We start from the raw sequence: 17,399 nt of genomic DNA on the forward strand, positions 1-17,399 counted from the left end.
GGCCTCTGCCCAAGTCCGCGTCTACTTGTCGGGTCGGGTCTAGGAACGCGGTCGCGTGGGTATAGCGGAAAAGGCGAACGACAGCACGTCTGTGGGTGGACCCCAGTGTCATCATACAATTACAAACCCTCTCCTTGCCGGCCCCGGCTTCCCCCAACTCCACATCTAAGAAGTTCGGTTCAGAAACTCTGTATTCCCCCAGGGGGCTGGATTGGGGGAGTGCAGGACCCTCGGTCTGTGGGCGAGTGGTGGCGCTGTTGGTGCGGAGGTGGGATTCGCGGCGTCCTTCCTTGCCGCAGTGAACCTGACTGTGCAAGAGCCTTACGGTTACGAGCAGCGAACGATCTGCCACGCGTCACACGGGCTTAGCGAGCGGTGTTCGTGGCTGGCTCCTGCCTGGACCCGGTTGCCTGTCTCCCTCCCAGCAGTGACGTGGGGAGGGTATGGGTATGGATATGGATATGGATATGGTATACCAAGCGGCGTTCGATGAGCTTGGCGTTCCTGCAGGGAGTTTCTGACAGGTCGCTGGAGGGTGGAGGCTGCACGGGTGCCAAGGCCGCCGGCCGGACGCCAAATGTGCGCGGGTTCAGCTAACTCTTGCGGGCGAAGTTGCGATTTGCGGCACGACAGCTACGTTGCTGGGATGGCTACGCTCTATTACCATATCCAGGTGCCGCTGGGGTTCACCCTGTGCGGCCGAGCTCTGCAGGATGTGGTGGCATACGAACGGACGATGGTTGACTGCCAGTATGTTGTGGAGGCTTGGAGATCGGTCCGGAGCAGATATGCGGAGGGGGTGCGGCACTGTGTCGTCATCGGTCCGCTGGGAACATCCACGCAAGGAGGCGTTCTGGCGGCGTTCGGTGGTTGGGGTGTTCCTCACCCCCCGCCAAGGATGTTTCCAACATGCGTGGGGCGACGAATGCCTGGCATGTGTATGGACGGTTCCTGAATGGCCGCGAGGCACACCGTGCCGACACCACTTGCTGGAGTTGTGAAGTTTACAAAGGCGGTTGTCGACTACGCCGTGTACAGCTGGATTGACCCGCACTGACCAGCAGATAAAGGTTCGCCGGGTCATAGCAGGTCGTTCGGGAAACTTAGGGTTTGCTAGATATCAGCGCCATGGAGACATTTCCAGGCATGGGCATGGCCCTCGAGAAGTGCCGGGCATGGGAGAGGTTCCGGTCATAGGGGCTGATGTCCCAACAAGCCATGATACGAAGCTCGCCTTGCTGCGTCCTCCGCCCTGTACTGAGACCTTCAACAGCGCCTGGGTCCGGCTAGCACCGGTGCTCCGGTAGGGTCCGTCCTCTTTAATGTTCCACCACAGAGCGTATCGGCCTATCCCCTGTAACGCGCTATAATTCGGACCACCCTCCACCTAAGGTTTCCATACAAAGCTTATGTCCGCTTACAGTACTACGCTGTGCTGCATTCTGCCACATAACATACGAGCGAGGCCAGCATTGGCTCACCTATATCTATCCATCATCCAATCCACCCCCTTGGCGCACATCTCCCCCCCCTCCTCTTCAGCACGTCTAAGACTCACTCGGCATGACGCCATACAGCTTCCCCCGGGCCCTTCAGTTCTCCTCTGACTAACACAAAACCGCATAGCTGACCCGGCACTCCACCAACCCACCTTGGTTAGGTGGCATACCTAACCATCCACCTGCCCGGACTAGCATCATCGTGGCGGGGTGAGGCTGTGGTGTAGGGGCCAGGAACAACCAACAGGAACGCGCCATCTAACCCTTACTATTATCAATAAAACTGCCGAGGCTATCCTGTCCTGATGACCAGCACCCGACATTCATGCCTGCATTCATCTCTGAGCTGAAACAGTACCGCGCACGCTGCCAAAATTCGTTCGTCAGCACCACCAGTCAGACCAAAATGCGCATCGGAGTCCTTAGCCCCTTTCGGCTTTCATTATCTACCCAGCTACACAGCCTCGTCTCCGCAAGGCCGTGCACGTAATAGATATTTCTCTCTAGGCGGCCATTCTCCTGAATCCATGTTGGCACTCAGAGCAGTACGGGGCCCGTAGCACCTCAAGAGGCGCTCCCAGATCTATAGACCGTATCCAGGAGGCAGCCGCCTGAGGCCAACAGCCACCACGGCACCAGAAGTGGCCGCCACTCGAACACCCACATCAAAAAGGCACGGGACAGTGATCCTATTATCGCATCGATTGCACTGGATTGTCCGAGCACACGGGCGCGTGCACAGACACGCTATTCGTCTCCCGTGGACGCCTTCCGCCGCTTTGCACCCTTCGCGGCTTTGCCGCCCTGCGCTCCCAGCTCCCGTCGCTTCTCCACCTGGCCGGCCTCGCGGTACCGCTTTTTGCGCTCCTCCTTGTTGTACCTGCGGTGCATGGTATCGATAACAGTGAGGCAAAAGTGATGGCCTGATGAGAAAAGAATATAGGTGAGGTAGCGCTGGCGTTTGCGCGCCTGTTTGCGCCATATGGCAGCATGGCCTCGGGCAAGCACTATTTGTGTTACGCTTCAACACCACGCGTCTTTGACAATGCGTCATGCCGTTCCTTTCCTTTCCTTTCCTTATTTGAGAATGTATTACCGCGGGCGACGAGTGTGCTTCTACGACCTCCTACACAGCATTATGACTGAGGCTCCACCCCTGGCATTGGCCAGGTACCTCTCGGAAATTTGGGAGGCCAGGCACGTCGCGCTGAGGCGCTTCGCCCTGAAGCGCTTCGCCCTGAAGCGGACGGAGGAGAATGATGATGACCTCCCGCATACCCGCATCAATACCAATACAACGTCCATGGGCCCCCCGGCTTTTACGGACACACCCGCACTTGTGATGTGCGCAACTTGTAACTTGTAACACAGCCACCGATTGAATTCATATACGCCCTTCCATTGACCCGGGTGATGCCGACGAGCCTTTTACCAGGAGGCAATCCTGCCTCACGCCGTAAAGCGAAACCCTCATGTAGGACTTACGCAGGACTCTCGCCTGCATGGCTCCTCCCAGATCCCCCCCCCGGCTCCCATATGGCTCTGGCCCAGGTTTTCCCTCCTCCGGATCCCCCCCTCTTGAGCCACGTGTCCTCCGGTGTCCTCCTTAGAAAGGACGGCAAAGCCCTCGTCCAACGGGCAGGGCTTCCTATCTAGCGCTGCATCTCACGCTCCGGCGGCCTCAGCAACAGCAACACCTTGGTCCTTTCGGGAATGTCCAGGAATTCGGGAACGTGCAAATAGTCCAAAGTCCAAATAACTTGTGCATGCCTTTCCTTCCCTACCCCAACACAAAGTAAGCAAATAGGCAGCCTGACATCACAACTGCTTACTTTGTGCGCCACTCCTCCTCGGCCGCCTTCTTCTTGTCATACTGCTCATGGCGACGTGCGCTCTGCTCACGCCGCTTGCGCGCCTTCTCGTTGCGGATGGCGTTGAGCTGCTGCAGCAGTGTGTACGCCTTCTTCTCGCCTGCGCAGCGAAATAGGTGCGAAAGTACGCGCTTAGAAGCGACCAGGTATTAACACAGGGCGGGGCGTGACAAGCGCGCGAGGCGGCACGCAGGAAGGCTCAGCGGAGAATTGATTTGTCCTGGTGTATCTGCTATCGCCTTTTCCACGCCCGACTGAGTGCAAAGGACAAACCCGTTGCCAATGTCCGAAGCCTCCAATCCTGCCTGGCACAACTTCGCATTACGCGATTGAGCTACGTCGCAGTCAGGCGACTAAGCAGTCTTAAACCTCGTGCATGCATGCATCCGATCTTCTTCGTCGGGAACGCAATCGGGCACAAGTCGGAACTCCTACGCTGCAATCCTGTTACTCCATCCCTTCTCCATTCTTGTCGCATATCGTGCTTTTGTCCCAGGAAAAGCAGAAACGAAAAAAAACACTGGGAAAGCAGGCACCCACCTGGCTCCAAAACGACCGCGCGTTTCTGCTCGAGCGTCTTCCGCTTCCGGGCCGGCTCCAGCTTTGGCTTCGTCTTAAAGGGCAGCGCCGCCTGTAGCGACTTGGGCACCTTGAGTGGGTTGAACTTGCGTGGCGCACGCTCAATCTTCCGGTACAAACTGTCGGAGCTGCGCGGGGCACCCACCCCCAGCGCACGCCGCAGGTCAGCAACAGTGCGCACGCCAACCCAACCGCCGCCGCCTTTCTCCGCCTCACTGTCTTTACCAACCCCATCCGCCGCTGCAGCAGCACCACCACCACCACTACCTGCAGCTCCGTTAGCCACGGCTGCTGCTGCTGCTGCTTGCGCCGCTGCCGCCGCCGTCGTACCCCCGTCCTTATAATAGCCGAGCCCTTGCGGACCCAGCTTAAAGACCATGCCCGGCCGCGGGCCTGTGAAACCTGCAGAGGCCTGGAACCCGCCTTCCCTAGCGGTGCCCGCCGCTGCGGGATCCCTGCCCGAGGGCCCCGCGGCCGCCCCTCCAGGGGCATCCACCACAGCGGCTGGTGCAGCTGGCGCGGCGGCTGGTGCAGCAGCAACTAGGGCCGTTGCCGGCTGTTCGACGGAGCTCTTCGCGGCGAGGGAACCGGGCTTGGGCTGGCGCTGGAGCTGCGGCAGGGGCGCCAACAGATTGGTGACTGGGTTATAGAAGCGCGGCAGGTCCAGCGCAACCCAGGCGCGCAGGAATACGATGTCGGACAGGAGGGGCTTGTCCTCAAAGGTGGCGCGGAAAGCGCCGTCCTTGGAACCGCCGACCCCTGGGGGGACGGGGAGTAGCGAGACGGAGGGGTGGCGCGACGGGGCGACACGACATCGCAGAGCTTTTGTCAGTTAACGCTTATTGACGCTTAGGGACGGGCAAGTAGAGGAGCTTCAACAACATCAACGTCCTAGTGCCGGGCGTGATGCTGATTAGTAATGATCCGCTCCGTCTTCACCATAACTCGGCATGCATTCCTTCCGGACGGCCTCACACCTCCACATCTGACCCCCACAACACACAGCTGAGGGGTCATACTAAAGTGGCAAATCTTGCGCAAAAAAAGGGATCCCCGGCCAGATATGCCTAAGCACCGTCTGCCCTGGTAAGGAACTGCCGTAGCAAACGCGAAGAGCTGGTGAGGTGAGGTGAGGTGAGGTGAGGAAAGAAGTGAGGCGCCCCGCATGCGCGGGTGAGCGAGAACGGGTTGGCATCGCACCGGAGAGTGTTTTGCCCCTACCGCCGTCGGCAACCGCCGCACACCTGGTCTAAGCGCCTTCTTGATGGTGCCCCGGATGCCCGACACGGTACGCACGGATGCGCCCTCGAACTTGGCTACCTCCAGAGCACTGTTGAACATGCCGCCTACAAACGCGGTGTGCCGATGGATCTTGAAGGGGGTTCCCACCTGGGATTGGGGCCGGGGTTTGGGTTTGGGGGTTTGCGGGTTGGGGTTGGCACGGTTGGACGGGACGCGACGGGACGCGGCTGTGCCCCCTGAATGTAAGGTTTACCACCCTCGTGTATTCTTGCGGAAGCAGTCTATAGTATAATGTACGAAAAAGGGTCAAATGGAGTCAAATGGAGTCAAAAGGGTCAAATGGAGGGAATGGAGATGTGACATGAAGGCACGTCTAAAGGTTTGGACAAGCTGCTAAGGCCATGGCGCTGGAAGGATATGGCCGCGCAAGGACAGATACGACAGCACTTTGATACCCAGACCAATACCGAAACCAGAACTATAACGAAACCTGAGGGAAACCAGACCTGCAAACCGATCTCCTCTGATGAGAGCCAGCCGGCCCCACCCGCTCAAATGCTCTCACCAGTTTGAGCTTCTTCACAACCCGCACATCCGCATCCAGCTCGGTTACGACACCGGTGCCGGCGATGCGCCAGCTCGCTAGCTGACCGTCCAGGCGCTGGACCGCCGCCACGCCGCTGTTGGGCGGCGCCAGGGGCCCGTACACCGTTGCGATGCAGTGCATGTGCTCGGGGCTGTACTTGAGCATTCGCAGCCGCCGGTTGTGGTCCTCGGCTGCTCAGTTAGAGAGAAGGGAAGGGAAGGGAGGGAAGGGAAAACATTACAGGAGAAAAGGCGAGATCTCCAAAATAGGTCTGGTTTGGAAATGGATGGATTGAAGGATGTCGAAGGAATTCGTCAACGGGCACTAGAGAGGAGGGGAGGGCTTCTTCGCAGGGTTCACACATGGGCTGCACGGAAGCGCTGCCCTCGTGCAGTTTCTTAAAGCATAAAATGCAAGAGTCGCATATGCTTTCGCCGCTTGCAAGGGGAAGACATGAGAGGGTGAGCAACATGAATACATGGATGGATGGATGAATGGATGGACAGGAAACGCTAAGGACGATGGCTGCCTCTTGAACAGATTCAGTTAGGAGCAAAAAAACCTAACAGAGACAGCGTTCCCTTTCCAGTCCCATTCGGACACACCCAGCTCCAAACACTTCGCAAGCTGCACGCAGCCACCCCCTGGGCACCTACATGGCGCAGACCCCGCATTGGGCGACGACCTCGGGGCTCCGTAGATCACCCACCCACCCACCCACCCACCCACCCACCCACGCACCACCCAAACATGAAAGCTGCAGCGTAACTCAATCCTAGAATGGCAGGGGCGGCGCATGCTAACCAAGGCCGGGCAACCTGCATCCAAGGCGCTCGTTCCCCGGGGCACCATTTCACATCACTGCCGGTACTCACTCGCATACACCGGCAGGCTCTGAAAGCGGCGCCAGCCGACCGAGAACACCAGCGGGTCCCTACACTTGAGCAGCTTGGGGAACCAGCGGTGCCGCTTGAAGCGCACCCGCATCATGCCCAGCTTCTCCTCCCCCTGACCCAGCCCACCAATCAGCAAAGGCCGCCGCGGGTCATGGTGCGTCACCAGCTCGCATGGCAGGCCTGGTGAGCCATAAGGCAAAGGAATGGGTATTTAAGCAGGTAGTAGCCATGTGCTGAAGTCAAAGAGAGACAACTACAGGAGCACCAAACCACGGCGCGACTGCCCGTCGTTAGGGCTGGTGAGTGAGTGGCGCGGTTACAGGGAAGTAGTAATGTAGCTTGTAGTCAATACTTCAGTTCAATTGCGACGCAGGGGGGAAGGGATTAGGTATGTACCTGATAGGTATAGACCGCAAACGGGACCCCAGCAATACGGCCCAGTGCACCACGTGACATTGTGGGGGGTTTCTCTATGGGATGATGAGACATATGGTGACATGCCAGCCCTGACCACACGCCCATTCACCCCATCCCTTTCCATGGTTGCACTCCGTATTGGAGAAAGGGGGGTGTTCCTTCACCCCCCTTAGTGCTCCCCCTGTGCGCGCTCTGTCCGCTGTCAGCGCAAATACCGAACCGGCGGCCGCCTCTCACACTGCTTGAAGCTAAGCGCCTGTATGTTCCCCCAGAGCGAACCTAAACAACGATCACCCCCCGACCCACCGATGAAGCGAATCCGCACGTACGCCCCCGGCCGGTGGCCCTCCATGGCTAGACGGGTCATGGGGTCCAGGCCGTCTAGGAGGGAGCGAGTGGCGGCCTGGCGGGCCGCCATCTCCCGCTTGAGCGCATCGTAATACGTCTCTTCGTCTTTCGGGCCAGGTCGCCCTGATGGGGGAGGGTCCCGTCGGGGGAGGGGTATTCAGGGTTTTTTGTTGGCACGGGGCGGATTTGATGAGATGCAGAGCGCGGGGAAGCTTTAACGCGGCAAACGTAAGGATAAAAGGTTCTAGACGGAAGGCTACCAGGGGACCCCACCCCGTATCATGAGTTCACACCGATGCATGCTCTGCTGTTGGCCCTGAGTGACGAAAACCCCACCCCTCCTCCTGTCCCCCACCTGGCTTGCTGCCCTTCTTGACCTTGCCGCCGTCGCCCTCCTCGCCACCACTACCGCTGCCAGCACCACCCGCGCCCTCGTCGCCGTCCTCGTCGCCATCCTGCCCGCCCTTCGTGTCGTACGCGGCGTCAAACGCTGCCTTCTTAGCCGCCTTGACAGCCCGCAACCGCTCCGCCTCCGCGCGGGCGTCCTTTATCGCCCGCTGCGCCGCTGCCGCTACGGCGTCTCCACCTGCCGCCGCTCCTTTCTCTCCAAACTTCTCCCCCGTCTCCAAGTCCTCGAAATCGCCGAACACCTACAGCCGGACAGGCGGACGGCCCGCCCAGGTCATGCGGGAGCGCGGCGCAGTCAGCGCGTGAGGTGGTTTCTCTCCAAGTCCACGCCCTATCGTGCATCAGTTCCGAGATATGATGGTGCTGGCCGCGACCCCCCAGCCCATCATCGGCCCAGTCCACGAAACAACCCATCGTGGCGCCCTTGCAGTACCGCAAGCCTGCTGGGCATAAGCATTCTTACGGCCATTTCATGACATGTTCAACGCTGTGGAGGCTGCGTAAGCATGCAGAGCATCACAATAAACTTAACACCTCTCTCTATTCCTCAACTCCTAACGGCGATACAGCCAATCAACGGTGTCTTCCCAGCTATCGGCCATGTTTATCCACGTTAACTTAGGACCGAAACTCAAGTGTGAACGGTGGACGTTAAACCAGAAGCCGACCTAATGTAGGAGGCGCCACACACCTGGGCATCACGTGCGTCCCCAAATCCCCCATTTTTCGGACTCCGGCAGTTGGTCCGCAATCGAACGCCCGCAGCTATCTCTTTTTGACTTCTACTGTGCATGTATTTTTACCTCCTTTTGACCTCCACGTGCGAAACTCATCTGCGTCATCTCACCTCGTCATCTGAGCCACCCTCGTCGCCATCGCTTCCCCCATCGGAGCCAGCAGGCCGCGCCTCCGCACGCCGCTGCCCCTCCGCCCAGTCGCCCGTCACGAAGCGGTTTCGGAGCGCCGCCAGCGTCTCGGCACCCGCATCACCGCGCCATGAGGTCAGCGCTTCAGGCCGGGCCAGCACGCGGCAAGTGTCCAACGCTGCGGGGGTGGAGACGAATCAGGGGCAAACATACCGATTATCACGACTAAATACAACTTACAAGTCAACACCAACATAAGGAGAACCCAATCAACAGCCCGCAACCGGGAGACCAGGACCCTAGCAAGCGTCAAGGCATATGAAACAACGGCAGCATCCGTGTGGCTTTTGCGGTATAAATAGCCCTTGCAAATAAGGCAAGGAACTGGAAGCAAAGGGAGACTTTAGGATCGTTAGGTAGTCGCAGGGTTGAGAACTGCTTTTTATTTACGCTTCTGCAATCCTCTTGAAGCTTGAAGCAGAAATTCGAGGCGTCATTACAGCCCCGTTGTGGCGCCACGGCGGCCTAAACAGAGATTACCACCAAATATGCAGTTCTCAACACGTGCGCATCGTGGTACATCTGTGTTTTGTGCCAGGTCTACCAGATCTGTACCTGGGTATGACCCCGCCGGGTGCACATGAGCAAAGCAGGGCCCCTCTCCGAAACCCAACCTAGGCTTTTCCCGGCCGCCTCCCTTCGCCCCTTCCGCACGTACCGTCTACTGTCTCCAGGTTGCCACTCCGTGCCTTCTCTGACCGATCAGAGCGTTGCTTCAGACGGAAAAAGTCATCATCACTGTCCTCGCTGCCACCACCGCCGTCATCGTCGCCGTCAACGTCGCCCAGGCCCTTGCCGTCGTTGGCCCTTGCCCCGCCGTCGGCCGCCTCCTCAAAGTCGTCGTCGCCGGCAGCGTCCGCAACCGCTCGCTTGCCGTACACAAACGCTGCCAGGTCTGACGCGCGCTCGGAGAAGAAGGCTGATGTGCGGGCGGCCATACCGGCCTTCCAGCGAGCCGCGGCGCCCATGCCTACGACAACCATAGCAAAAGGAAGGTAGGGAAAGGTGCACATATCAGTGCGACGAAAACTTGACAGGACAGGACGGACGGAGTGGGAGATGCGTGCTAATGAACGGTGCCGCGAGAAGGGGAGAAGCGAAATGTATATGCCATACATCCATGTATGTATGTATGTATGTATGTATGTATGGAGAAAACGCTTGCGTACCAGCCTTTACAGACCTAAACTGTTTCAGGGCTCGTGGAACTGCCACGATAATCGAGGGACAAATAGACACTACCCTGCGCACCTTCCGAGTCGTCATCTTCGTCACTATCGCCATCTCCCCCATCCTCCTCGTCCTCCTTCTCCTCCTCCTCCGACCCCGACGGTACCGCACGGCCATCGGACAGCCTCCGCCGCTTGCTCGCCTGCTGCAGCTGCCGGCGCCCGCTGCCTCCTGCTTCCTGGTCCTCGCTGCCCTCCTCCTCCTCCTCCGCGTCGTCCTCCTCATCTTCAGATGCGTCCTCCTCCGACTGCTGCAGCGGGACCGCCTGGTCGCCGAACAGCGCCGCACGCCGCATGCGGCCGTCTGCAGAGCGGACGGGTGCCGCCCTGGCCGGCATGCCGCGGCGCAGCGCTTTGCGGGCGTCGACAGGATCTGTGGGGGCATGCGGAAATGGACCCCACCGGGTCCTTCAAAAAACGCACACAGGACACTGCAGATAATAGCTTCTAATGTGTTTTTTTTGTAGCTGCACACACCACAGCGTTCCGGGCCCACAGAACATAAAACCCCTCGGCTGCCACTCATACGTGGTGCTCCCTGTTTTGGATGCCCTGCACTTCATCGTGTCGCACTCACCCCGGGCCCCCCACCAGCTCCCCCTTGCTCGCAACGTCTCAGCTCAATACCTCGACGTTCCGTAAAAACTTGAGGTAACGCCAAGCGGCATGTACGTGACCTCAACCCCCATGCCCAACCCACCGTCATCGTCATCGTCCTCAGTCGCGTCGCCGTCGCTGTCATCCTCGCCATCGTCACCCTCCACGTCGTCGCTCCCGTCATCATCATCTTCATCATCATCTTCATCATCCGGGCCAGACTCAGACTCCTCGTCATAGCCGCCCTCGGTGGAGCCGTCCTCCCCAATCGCGCGGCTGCCAGGAAACAGCCGGATCTTGCCGCGCCGGAGCGCCTCGTCCACGGGTTGCTGCGCTGCCTATCAACCAGAAGCAACAGAGGGCGACGATGAAGACAAGGAAGTAAAGGGACGATGCCGCAACAGAGGGCGACGTAGTCGCCACCAAAGTGGCCGTGGAGAAAGGGCCGGGTTGTACCAGAGTTCAGCTATGCCAATGGGCGTCTAGGCAATGACACCGAACCGGAAGTTCACAGTTGCGAGTTTTTTGAAGAGACAGCTGTACAAGATATTGATCACCCGGTATTCCCTCCAGCATGCAGGGCACCAAAATGCTGGAGACACCCGGCGCCCCAGGACAGTGCTGGTGGCCAGCGCATAGGCCAGAGATTTGGCGGTCATGCTTTCTCATTCCCAGTCCATGACACAGACACCCCGGCCCTAACTGACGGATTCAGTTGCGGTTGCGAAAGTTCTACACAAAACTGGAAAGTCCAAAATGCTACGGGGAGGAAAGTCCAAAATGCGGTTCCTCCGCGCGTTGTACTACAAGCCTAATATGGATCTCAACTCAGATAAAAATGGACTACGCCAATTTGTCGCCCCCACGGAGCCCGCTGCTTGATGAATTTCGATAGGAGGGCTCGACAGCTTCGGCGCATTATCGTGTTATAGACAAAGAGGAAGCGGGTCGGGGCACAGGCAGAGGGTCGGTGCCCCCTCCGCTTCCGAAAGGTGACGTTGGAAGTTGCTCACCTGCAGCTGCCGCACCATGGCCTCTCCTTCGTCCGCCGGGCGCCCAGAGTCGCCCGTGTACTGGACCTGCGGGCAGGGAGCGTATACATCGAGTTACCGCAGAGGCCCGCAGATAATGGCAACATTATGACAACGAACGGCAGACTACATAACCGTAGGCAGCAGCGTTAGCACCCGCAAAGGCGCAAGCCGGGTTACGAGGGGTAACGAGGGCAGCAACCCTATCCTTATAGAGGGGCTGCAGGTGGGACTGCAGGAGGGAGGGGTTCTGCTATAGGACACGGAGGGGCGTGAAACATGGGCTTGAGGTGGGAACGGCAGGAAGGGTTCTTCCTGCGCGTGCAGGCCGCCCTAGAAACGACCCACGGGACGCCAACTGAGGGAGGAAATGAATGGGATGGGTAGGTACGACCAGTAGAGGTGTAATGCCCAACAGACCTGCATGACGGGTCCGTCCACATGATATGCGAAAAAGGTGAAGGTACGTACATACCAGGAAGGAAGGAAGGATGTGAAAAGGACGCGCGGGTGGCAGAGCGGATGCTGCCGAGAGCCAATCATGCCAAGGGTCGCACGGGAAACTCGACATGCAACACTAACAGGAAAACTCTTCTGACGGGAAAACTATCCCGGATGCGGCGTCCCCATAGTGGGGCACGTGACCCTAACTAAGCGCAGCGCGCGACGCGCACCTTCCAGTCAGGAATATCAATGTAGACGGCGTCCTTGTCGTACAGCAGCCCGCCCACATCCGCCATCGGGGCGTACAGCAGTCGCTCCTTGTCATTCAGCCCACGCCGTTTGACGGTGTCGGGCAGCGGGCAGGGGTCCGGGAGCGAGTCCAGCTCCTGGCGGGGGGTAAACGAGGAATAACTTCACGCCATTAAGTGCGGTTATGGTGCGCTATGTACGCAGCAGGTGTGCTAAGGTATGCTGGACGGGACAGATGGCACTACGTGGTCTACTACGTATGCAGTTAACACGCGATCCATTATCGTAATGACCGAAAGGAAGCTCTGCTGGGCCCCCTTGCGGCCCCTCGCCGAGTTGCTAGCTGCCCCCATGTGGTCTGTTAGTGTAGTAGCTGGCCGCTGAAAAGGCCTCTCTAGATGCTGGTGGTCGCGCTTAGCGCGTATTTGTATAGCCGTACTGTGTACCAGCTACTACAGTTAGCCGCCTCGACGTCGTTATTCTCCACGACCATGCAACCTCCGGATGTCGCACCTGAATGGTGAAATCGCCCACACCCGCGATGTGCACTCGCTGCTGGGGCTTCATGTTGGTTCCACGTAGGTAGCCGTACAAGATGACGTCACGGTCACACTTGGGGTTGGCGCGCAACAGCTCCCGCGGAGTCACATCCTTAAATGGAAGCGGATGAGCGGGGACGGGGGAAATTGCATGAAAGAAAGGGGAAGGGGGAAATTGCATGAAAGACAAAGTCGAAAAGGTGGGAAATCACAAAAATCACATACAAGAGCAAGGGGGAAAGGTCTAAAGAAAGAAATGAGACGAGGGGGAAATCCGCCGGCGAGATGCAAGAAAGACAAGTTGATCTTACAAGTTAACTGCCTGGGTGTGCGGGTTAAGGAGAAGACAGTCACACCCGGATTTGACGAGAATACTACAGAACCGGGGTTCCTGTCAAAGCGTCCAAGTGCGCGCCGCTTCCTGGCGTGCAAGAGACATCTCTATGGAGAAATTGTGGTGTGCGCGTGTTGCGACATGCCCCAAACCCTGTGTTTGTACGAACTAAACTAAAACTCATCGGGGGGGTCTGGGGGGGCGTAGCCCCCCCCAGCGCCTTACAGATTCGGAATACTTTTATATCCGCGACTAAAAACCTATTCCTCCGTTCGGACCGGAAAATCGACGAGGCAAATATGAAAAAAAACACTGAGTCACACCCGGACTTGACGAGAATACTGCAGAAGGGAAAGGTGGAAGGAGAAGCGGCGTTCATTTAGGGCCCGCCGGCGGCTCCCCGTGATGATGATCAGGTAGCAACGGTGGTGACGTAGCTATGCAGCACTGACTCTCAATAAGCCATGAATCAGATGGCATGTAGGCATACAGCTGTTGCACAGGCGTACAGAAGCGGTTTACCCTTTACTCTTTCCGGTTTGCGTTGTCCCGCGCTGTCCGCTCGCTCGCATCACTGCTGCCTCGAATGGGCGTGAATGGGCTGCCTACACACCAACCCATTAATCAACCCATCTACCATAAATCCCCCCCATCTCGCACTCCTCGTGCTGTGGGATTTCAACGAACGCGGCGTTCCTTTCTTTACTACACCGCCCATCCACCACGCACCTCGAGTCGATCCACAAGGGTGTACGGGTGCGCCAGGCGCCAAGTGAGCGGCCGGTGCTTCATCACCGAAATGAAGCGCGCCAAGTTGAGCACCTCACGCTTCAAGTACTTGCCTGGGGCGCAGTAGTAGCACCAGCCAAAGCACAAACGACGGATTTTACACACAAGCAAAGGGGCCGCACGCAGCCAAAGCATCAGTCACAGCACAAGCGGCAGCATCCGTGTCACCAGAAAGTCAGTCTCAGCGTCGCCAGGGTGCAAGACCCAACGAAAATCCGTAGCTGAACGGCATCAACACCCAGCTCTTCGACCTATCCACGCACCCACCATGCTGTATGCCGCTCAGGTAGAAGAGCTTCGCGCCGTCGTAGATCTCCGTCCAGAAGCGCTGCTTGAGCTTCTTCTTGGTTTTCTTCAGCCTCGAGGCGTCCCTGAAGCCGTCCAGATGGGTCAACACGCCCATTACCTTGGGAAAGCCGTGAACCTACGAGCAGCAGATAGCAGAACGGATGGCAGGGGACGCGGCCACGGTGCGTTGCGTGGGTGAATGGGGTGGAAGTGATGCTGGGCGCGGCATTATACAACCAAAAAACCAGCATAGCGGGCGTAAAAGAGCCATTCACAGCTCTGGTGAAAGGTTTTCCGATAGCTGAGCGTCCTCTCGCCTTTTGCCCCATGCCATGGGGTCGGGAAGAGGAATCGGTTATGCATGCAGGTACACAGGCGAGGCAGGGGATTGACCGAGACGTACATGGCCACCCATGCATAACGGGCGCTGAGACGTGTCTCCCGTGGCTCTCGCCATGGGGACTCCTGAGTGGCCTGCCTGCCTGCCTACCCCGCTCTCTGTCTGTCTGCCTGTCTGTCTGTCTGTCTGTCTGTCTGCCCACCATGGGCGGCCAGCATGTGGGGTCCTGCGCATCCCTGAAACTCCTTTACCTGCAGCAGGTTCAGGAACTCGAAAGTCTCCATCTCAAACCCGAAAGATCCGTCCACCAGCAACAGCACCAGATCTGCGTATTTAGCAGCGTCCTGGCAGCAAGGGCATGGGCATGGGCAGCGCCCATGGCAAGGGAGAAGAGGTAGAGGTGGGTGTGCGCGGTGCAGTGCAGCGGCCGACCGGGATTGCGTGAACGCAAGGGAGGCTCTGGGAGGCAGGCCTTGCATGGGGTTGCGCGGTGCAGGTATGGAAAGACGGGACGTTAAAAGGACGGGCCGGCTTCATGTTTCCCTGCACTTACTTCGATACTTACTTCGGCCGCTCTTCACTGAATTGCTTACTCCATCTAATCCGTGTAGCTAGCTTGCCGAGCTTGCTTTTGTCCTGTAAGTATACTTTGTCCTGTAAGTATACCATGCTGCAAACACTACATCCCCCTGCCCCCCTCCCTCCGCCTGGCAGCAGCTTCAATCGTGTGTGGTTCGTCTTTCCCTCCCTCCGCCCGTGTGTTCCTGCTTTCCCATCCTCCCATCAACCCCGTCCATCTCACGCCACTTCGACACGGCATCTTTGCGGCAAGCTCCCCATGCATCCCTGCCGATCCGTGTTAGCAGCCTCGGTTTCCTTGCGCTGGCTGGGACTTCGTTTGCCGTCCATATTCCATGCATTGCAGTACAGAACAACCCTGCGCTTTGCTTAGTTAACTGAAATCGACTGACTCAAGGTATCTTCCACGGCTGTTGCACGCGTCCCTGTGCTTCACCCACCGGCTGCATACAAAAATACTACAAAAACACCGATATCAGCGTACACGGAGCCTCGTCACATCAACATACTGTTTCGGCTTCGGCCCCCGGCTCTCGCGGCCCACAGTGTAATCTAAGTCATACTGTTAACTTATTGATACATCCACACTTAGTAGGCATGCGTTTGTCATGGCTCATAGGGGAGCCATGTTGGCAAGTCCCCCCTGTTGGCACCAGCAGTGCTAGTCCGGTCTTATTAGTCGTAGCCGAGCTTGCTGATGTGTTGTGCGTGCCTATTACCGCGACAGGCGATGTGCCCTTTGGCTCGGTTTCTTTGCTTTACAGTGTAAAAACTTGGTAGCCCGCTGTAACAACAACAACGACAACAACATCCGCACTGATCAGACATAACTTTTTTTACTTTGCTAGCGCCCATGCCCTTCAAATCACTTACTCCCCAACTTCACCGCAGCACCATCACTTCATGCAGAGAAACACACGCGAATCGGCGCGCACAGGTCGCCACTCACCATCATGCCGCACAAGTCCGACGGGCATTCTACTAGCGTGATGCGGCGCTTCTTGCCCGCTACCACGGTGATAGGCCCGCGCACGTCCGACAGATTTTGCCGCGTGTAGTGCTTCACAAGGCAGCGGATGAGCGTTGACTTGCCCACCTGTCACAAGGCCCGTGGACCAGGGCCCCCCGTCAATGGCAATCGACGAGGCGGAGGGACTGAGGCTAACCCGCGGAAGAACACAGGTCCCAAGACACAGCTCAATAAAAGAGTAGGCTCCTCAATACGCGGTTACGAACATAACAAAAGTCAAGCAACATTTCCTGCAGTGGAAAAGTAGGAGTACCTAGTCAGACGGATTGCTGCAAATGATGCATATGGCGTTGGAGTTGGGGAACACAGATGACTGTGCTCATGGGGCCGGCGCGCCGGTGGGGGGCGGGTTTGATAACTCATCCAGAGCGGTTAGTTAGCACGTCGAAAAGCATTAGCGAAACCTCATGGCCTGCCGTATCACAACCAGCATTTTGTTCCACGATGAGTAAATCTTTTGGACAGGTTGTGCCCAGCAGCACAACGCGTTTGGTGCGCATGCCGCCCTCCATGCTATTTCCGCGTTCGGTGCCGCGGAGGGCTTTCAATACAGCCCTTCCCTTGCCAAACCCTTGCGAGACCATGCCGAAAAACGCTGCCACCAGCCAACGGCTTCACTGCAGATAGCCAGATGCTTCACTTACCCCTGGAGGACCCTGGACCAATACCACGAAGGGGGGCGGCTCCTCTGCTGCCTTGTCCAGGAGGGGGGCTAGGTGCCGCGGCAGCAGAGGGCACATTAGCAGGGTGTTGAGTCAGGGACAGGAAGGGGAATCAGAAGCAGGTTAGATGAAAAGATAGTCGCGGTTATTCGGCACACCCAGTTGCCGCCTCAGAGACGCTCACCTCGGAACCCCAGTCCTGCCCGGGAACCTATCGATATCCATTTTGCCCCCCAAGGACCACATAGGCGCTTTCCCCCTGGCCTCCCCGCTTGAGCTTGATCGTTCCCGCATAACATGCCGCCTTGCGCCTTACCGTGTAATCGACGCTGCTCCCTCTCCGCACTGCGCGCTTGCTGGGCTTTGGCCTTGTTTGCAGACTGGAAGGCGAACGCCTTGGGGTTTTGCTTCCGCTGTTCATCCGTGACACCCCGCTTCTTTTTGTCAGCTGCTTTCCGCTTCTCCGCCTTCTTGCCGGTTTTCGACTTCCGATGCTCCTTGCCGGCCATCGCGATA

General features: G+C 58.0%; 1 protein-coding gene across 1 annotated transcript; it reads right to left on the bottom strand.

Moving 5' to 3' along the window:
* Window positions 1-2,246: 2,246 nt before the first annotated feature.
* Window positions 2,247-17,392, bottom strand: VOLCADRAFT_62777 (uncharacterized protein; the record flags this gene model as incomplete). Its single annotated transcript, XM_002952683.1, has 23 exons — window positions 2,247-2,379; window positions 3,332-3,470; window positions 3,911-4,164; window positions 4,579-4,708; window positions 5,194-5,338; window positions 5,757-5,968; window positions 6,653-6,853; window positions 7,397-7,543; window positions 7,860-7,893; window positions 8,014-8,088; window positions 8,694-8,890; window positions 9,512-9,742; window positions 10,024-10,305; window positions 10,759-10,936; window positions 11,612-11,677; window positions 12,304-12,459; window positions 12,836-12,973; window positions 13,925-14,037; window positions 14,252-14,408; window positions 14,864-14,956; window positions 16,141-16,287; window positions 16,866-16,933; window positions 17,200-17,392. 23 exons carry the CDS (start codon window positions 17,390-17,392, stop codon window positions 2,247-2,249), a joined length of 3,489 nt encoding a protein of 1,162 aa, XP_002952729.1.
* Window positions 17,393-17,399: the final 7 nt, after the last annotated feature.

Source organism: Volvox carteri, assembly GCF_000143455.1.
Source record: "Volvox carteri f. nagariensis unplaced genomic scaffold VOLCAscaffold_31, whole genome shotgun sequence".
In the NCBI taxonomy this organism is placed as follows: domain Eukaryota; kingdom Viridiplantae; phylum Chlorophyta; class Chlorophyceae; order Chlamydomonadales; family Volvocaceae; genus Volvox; species Volvox carteri.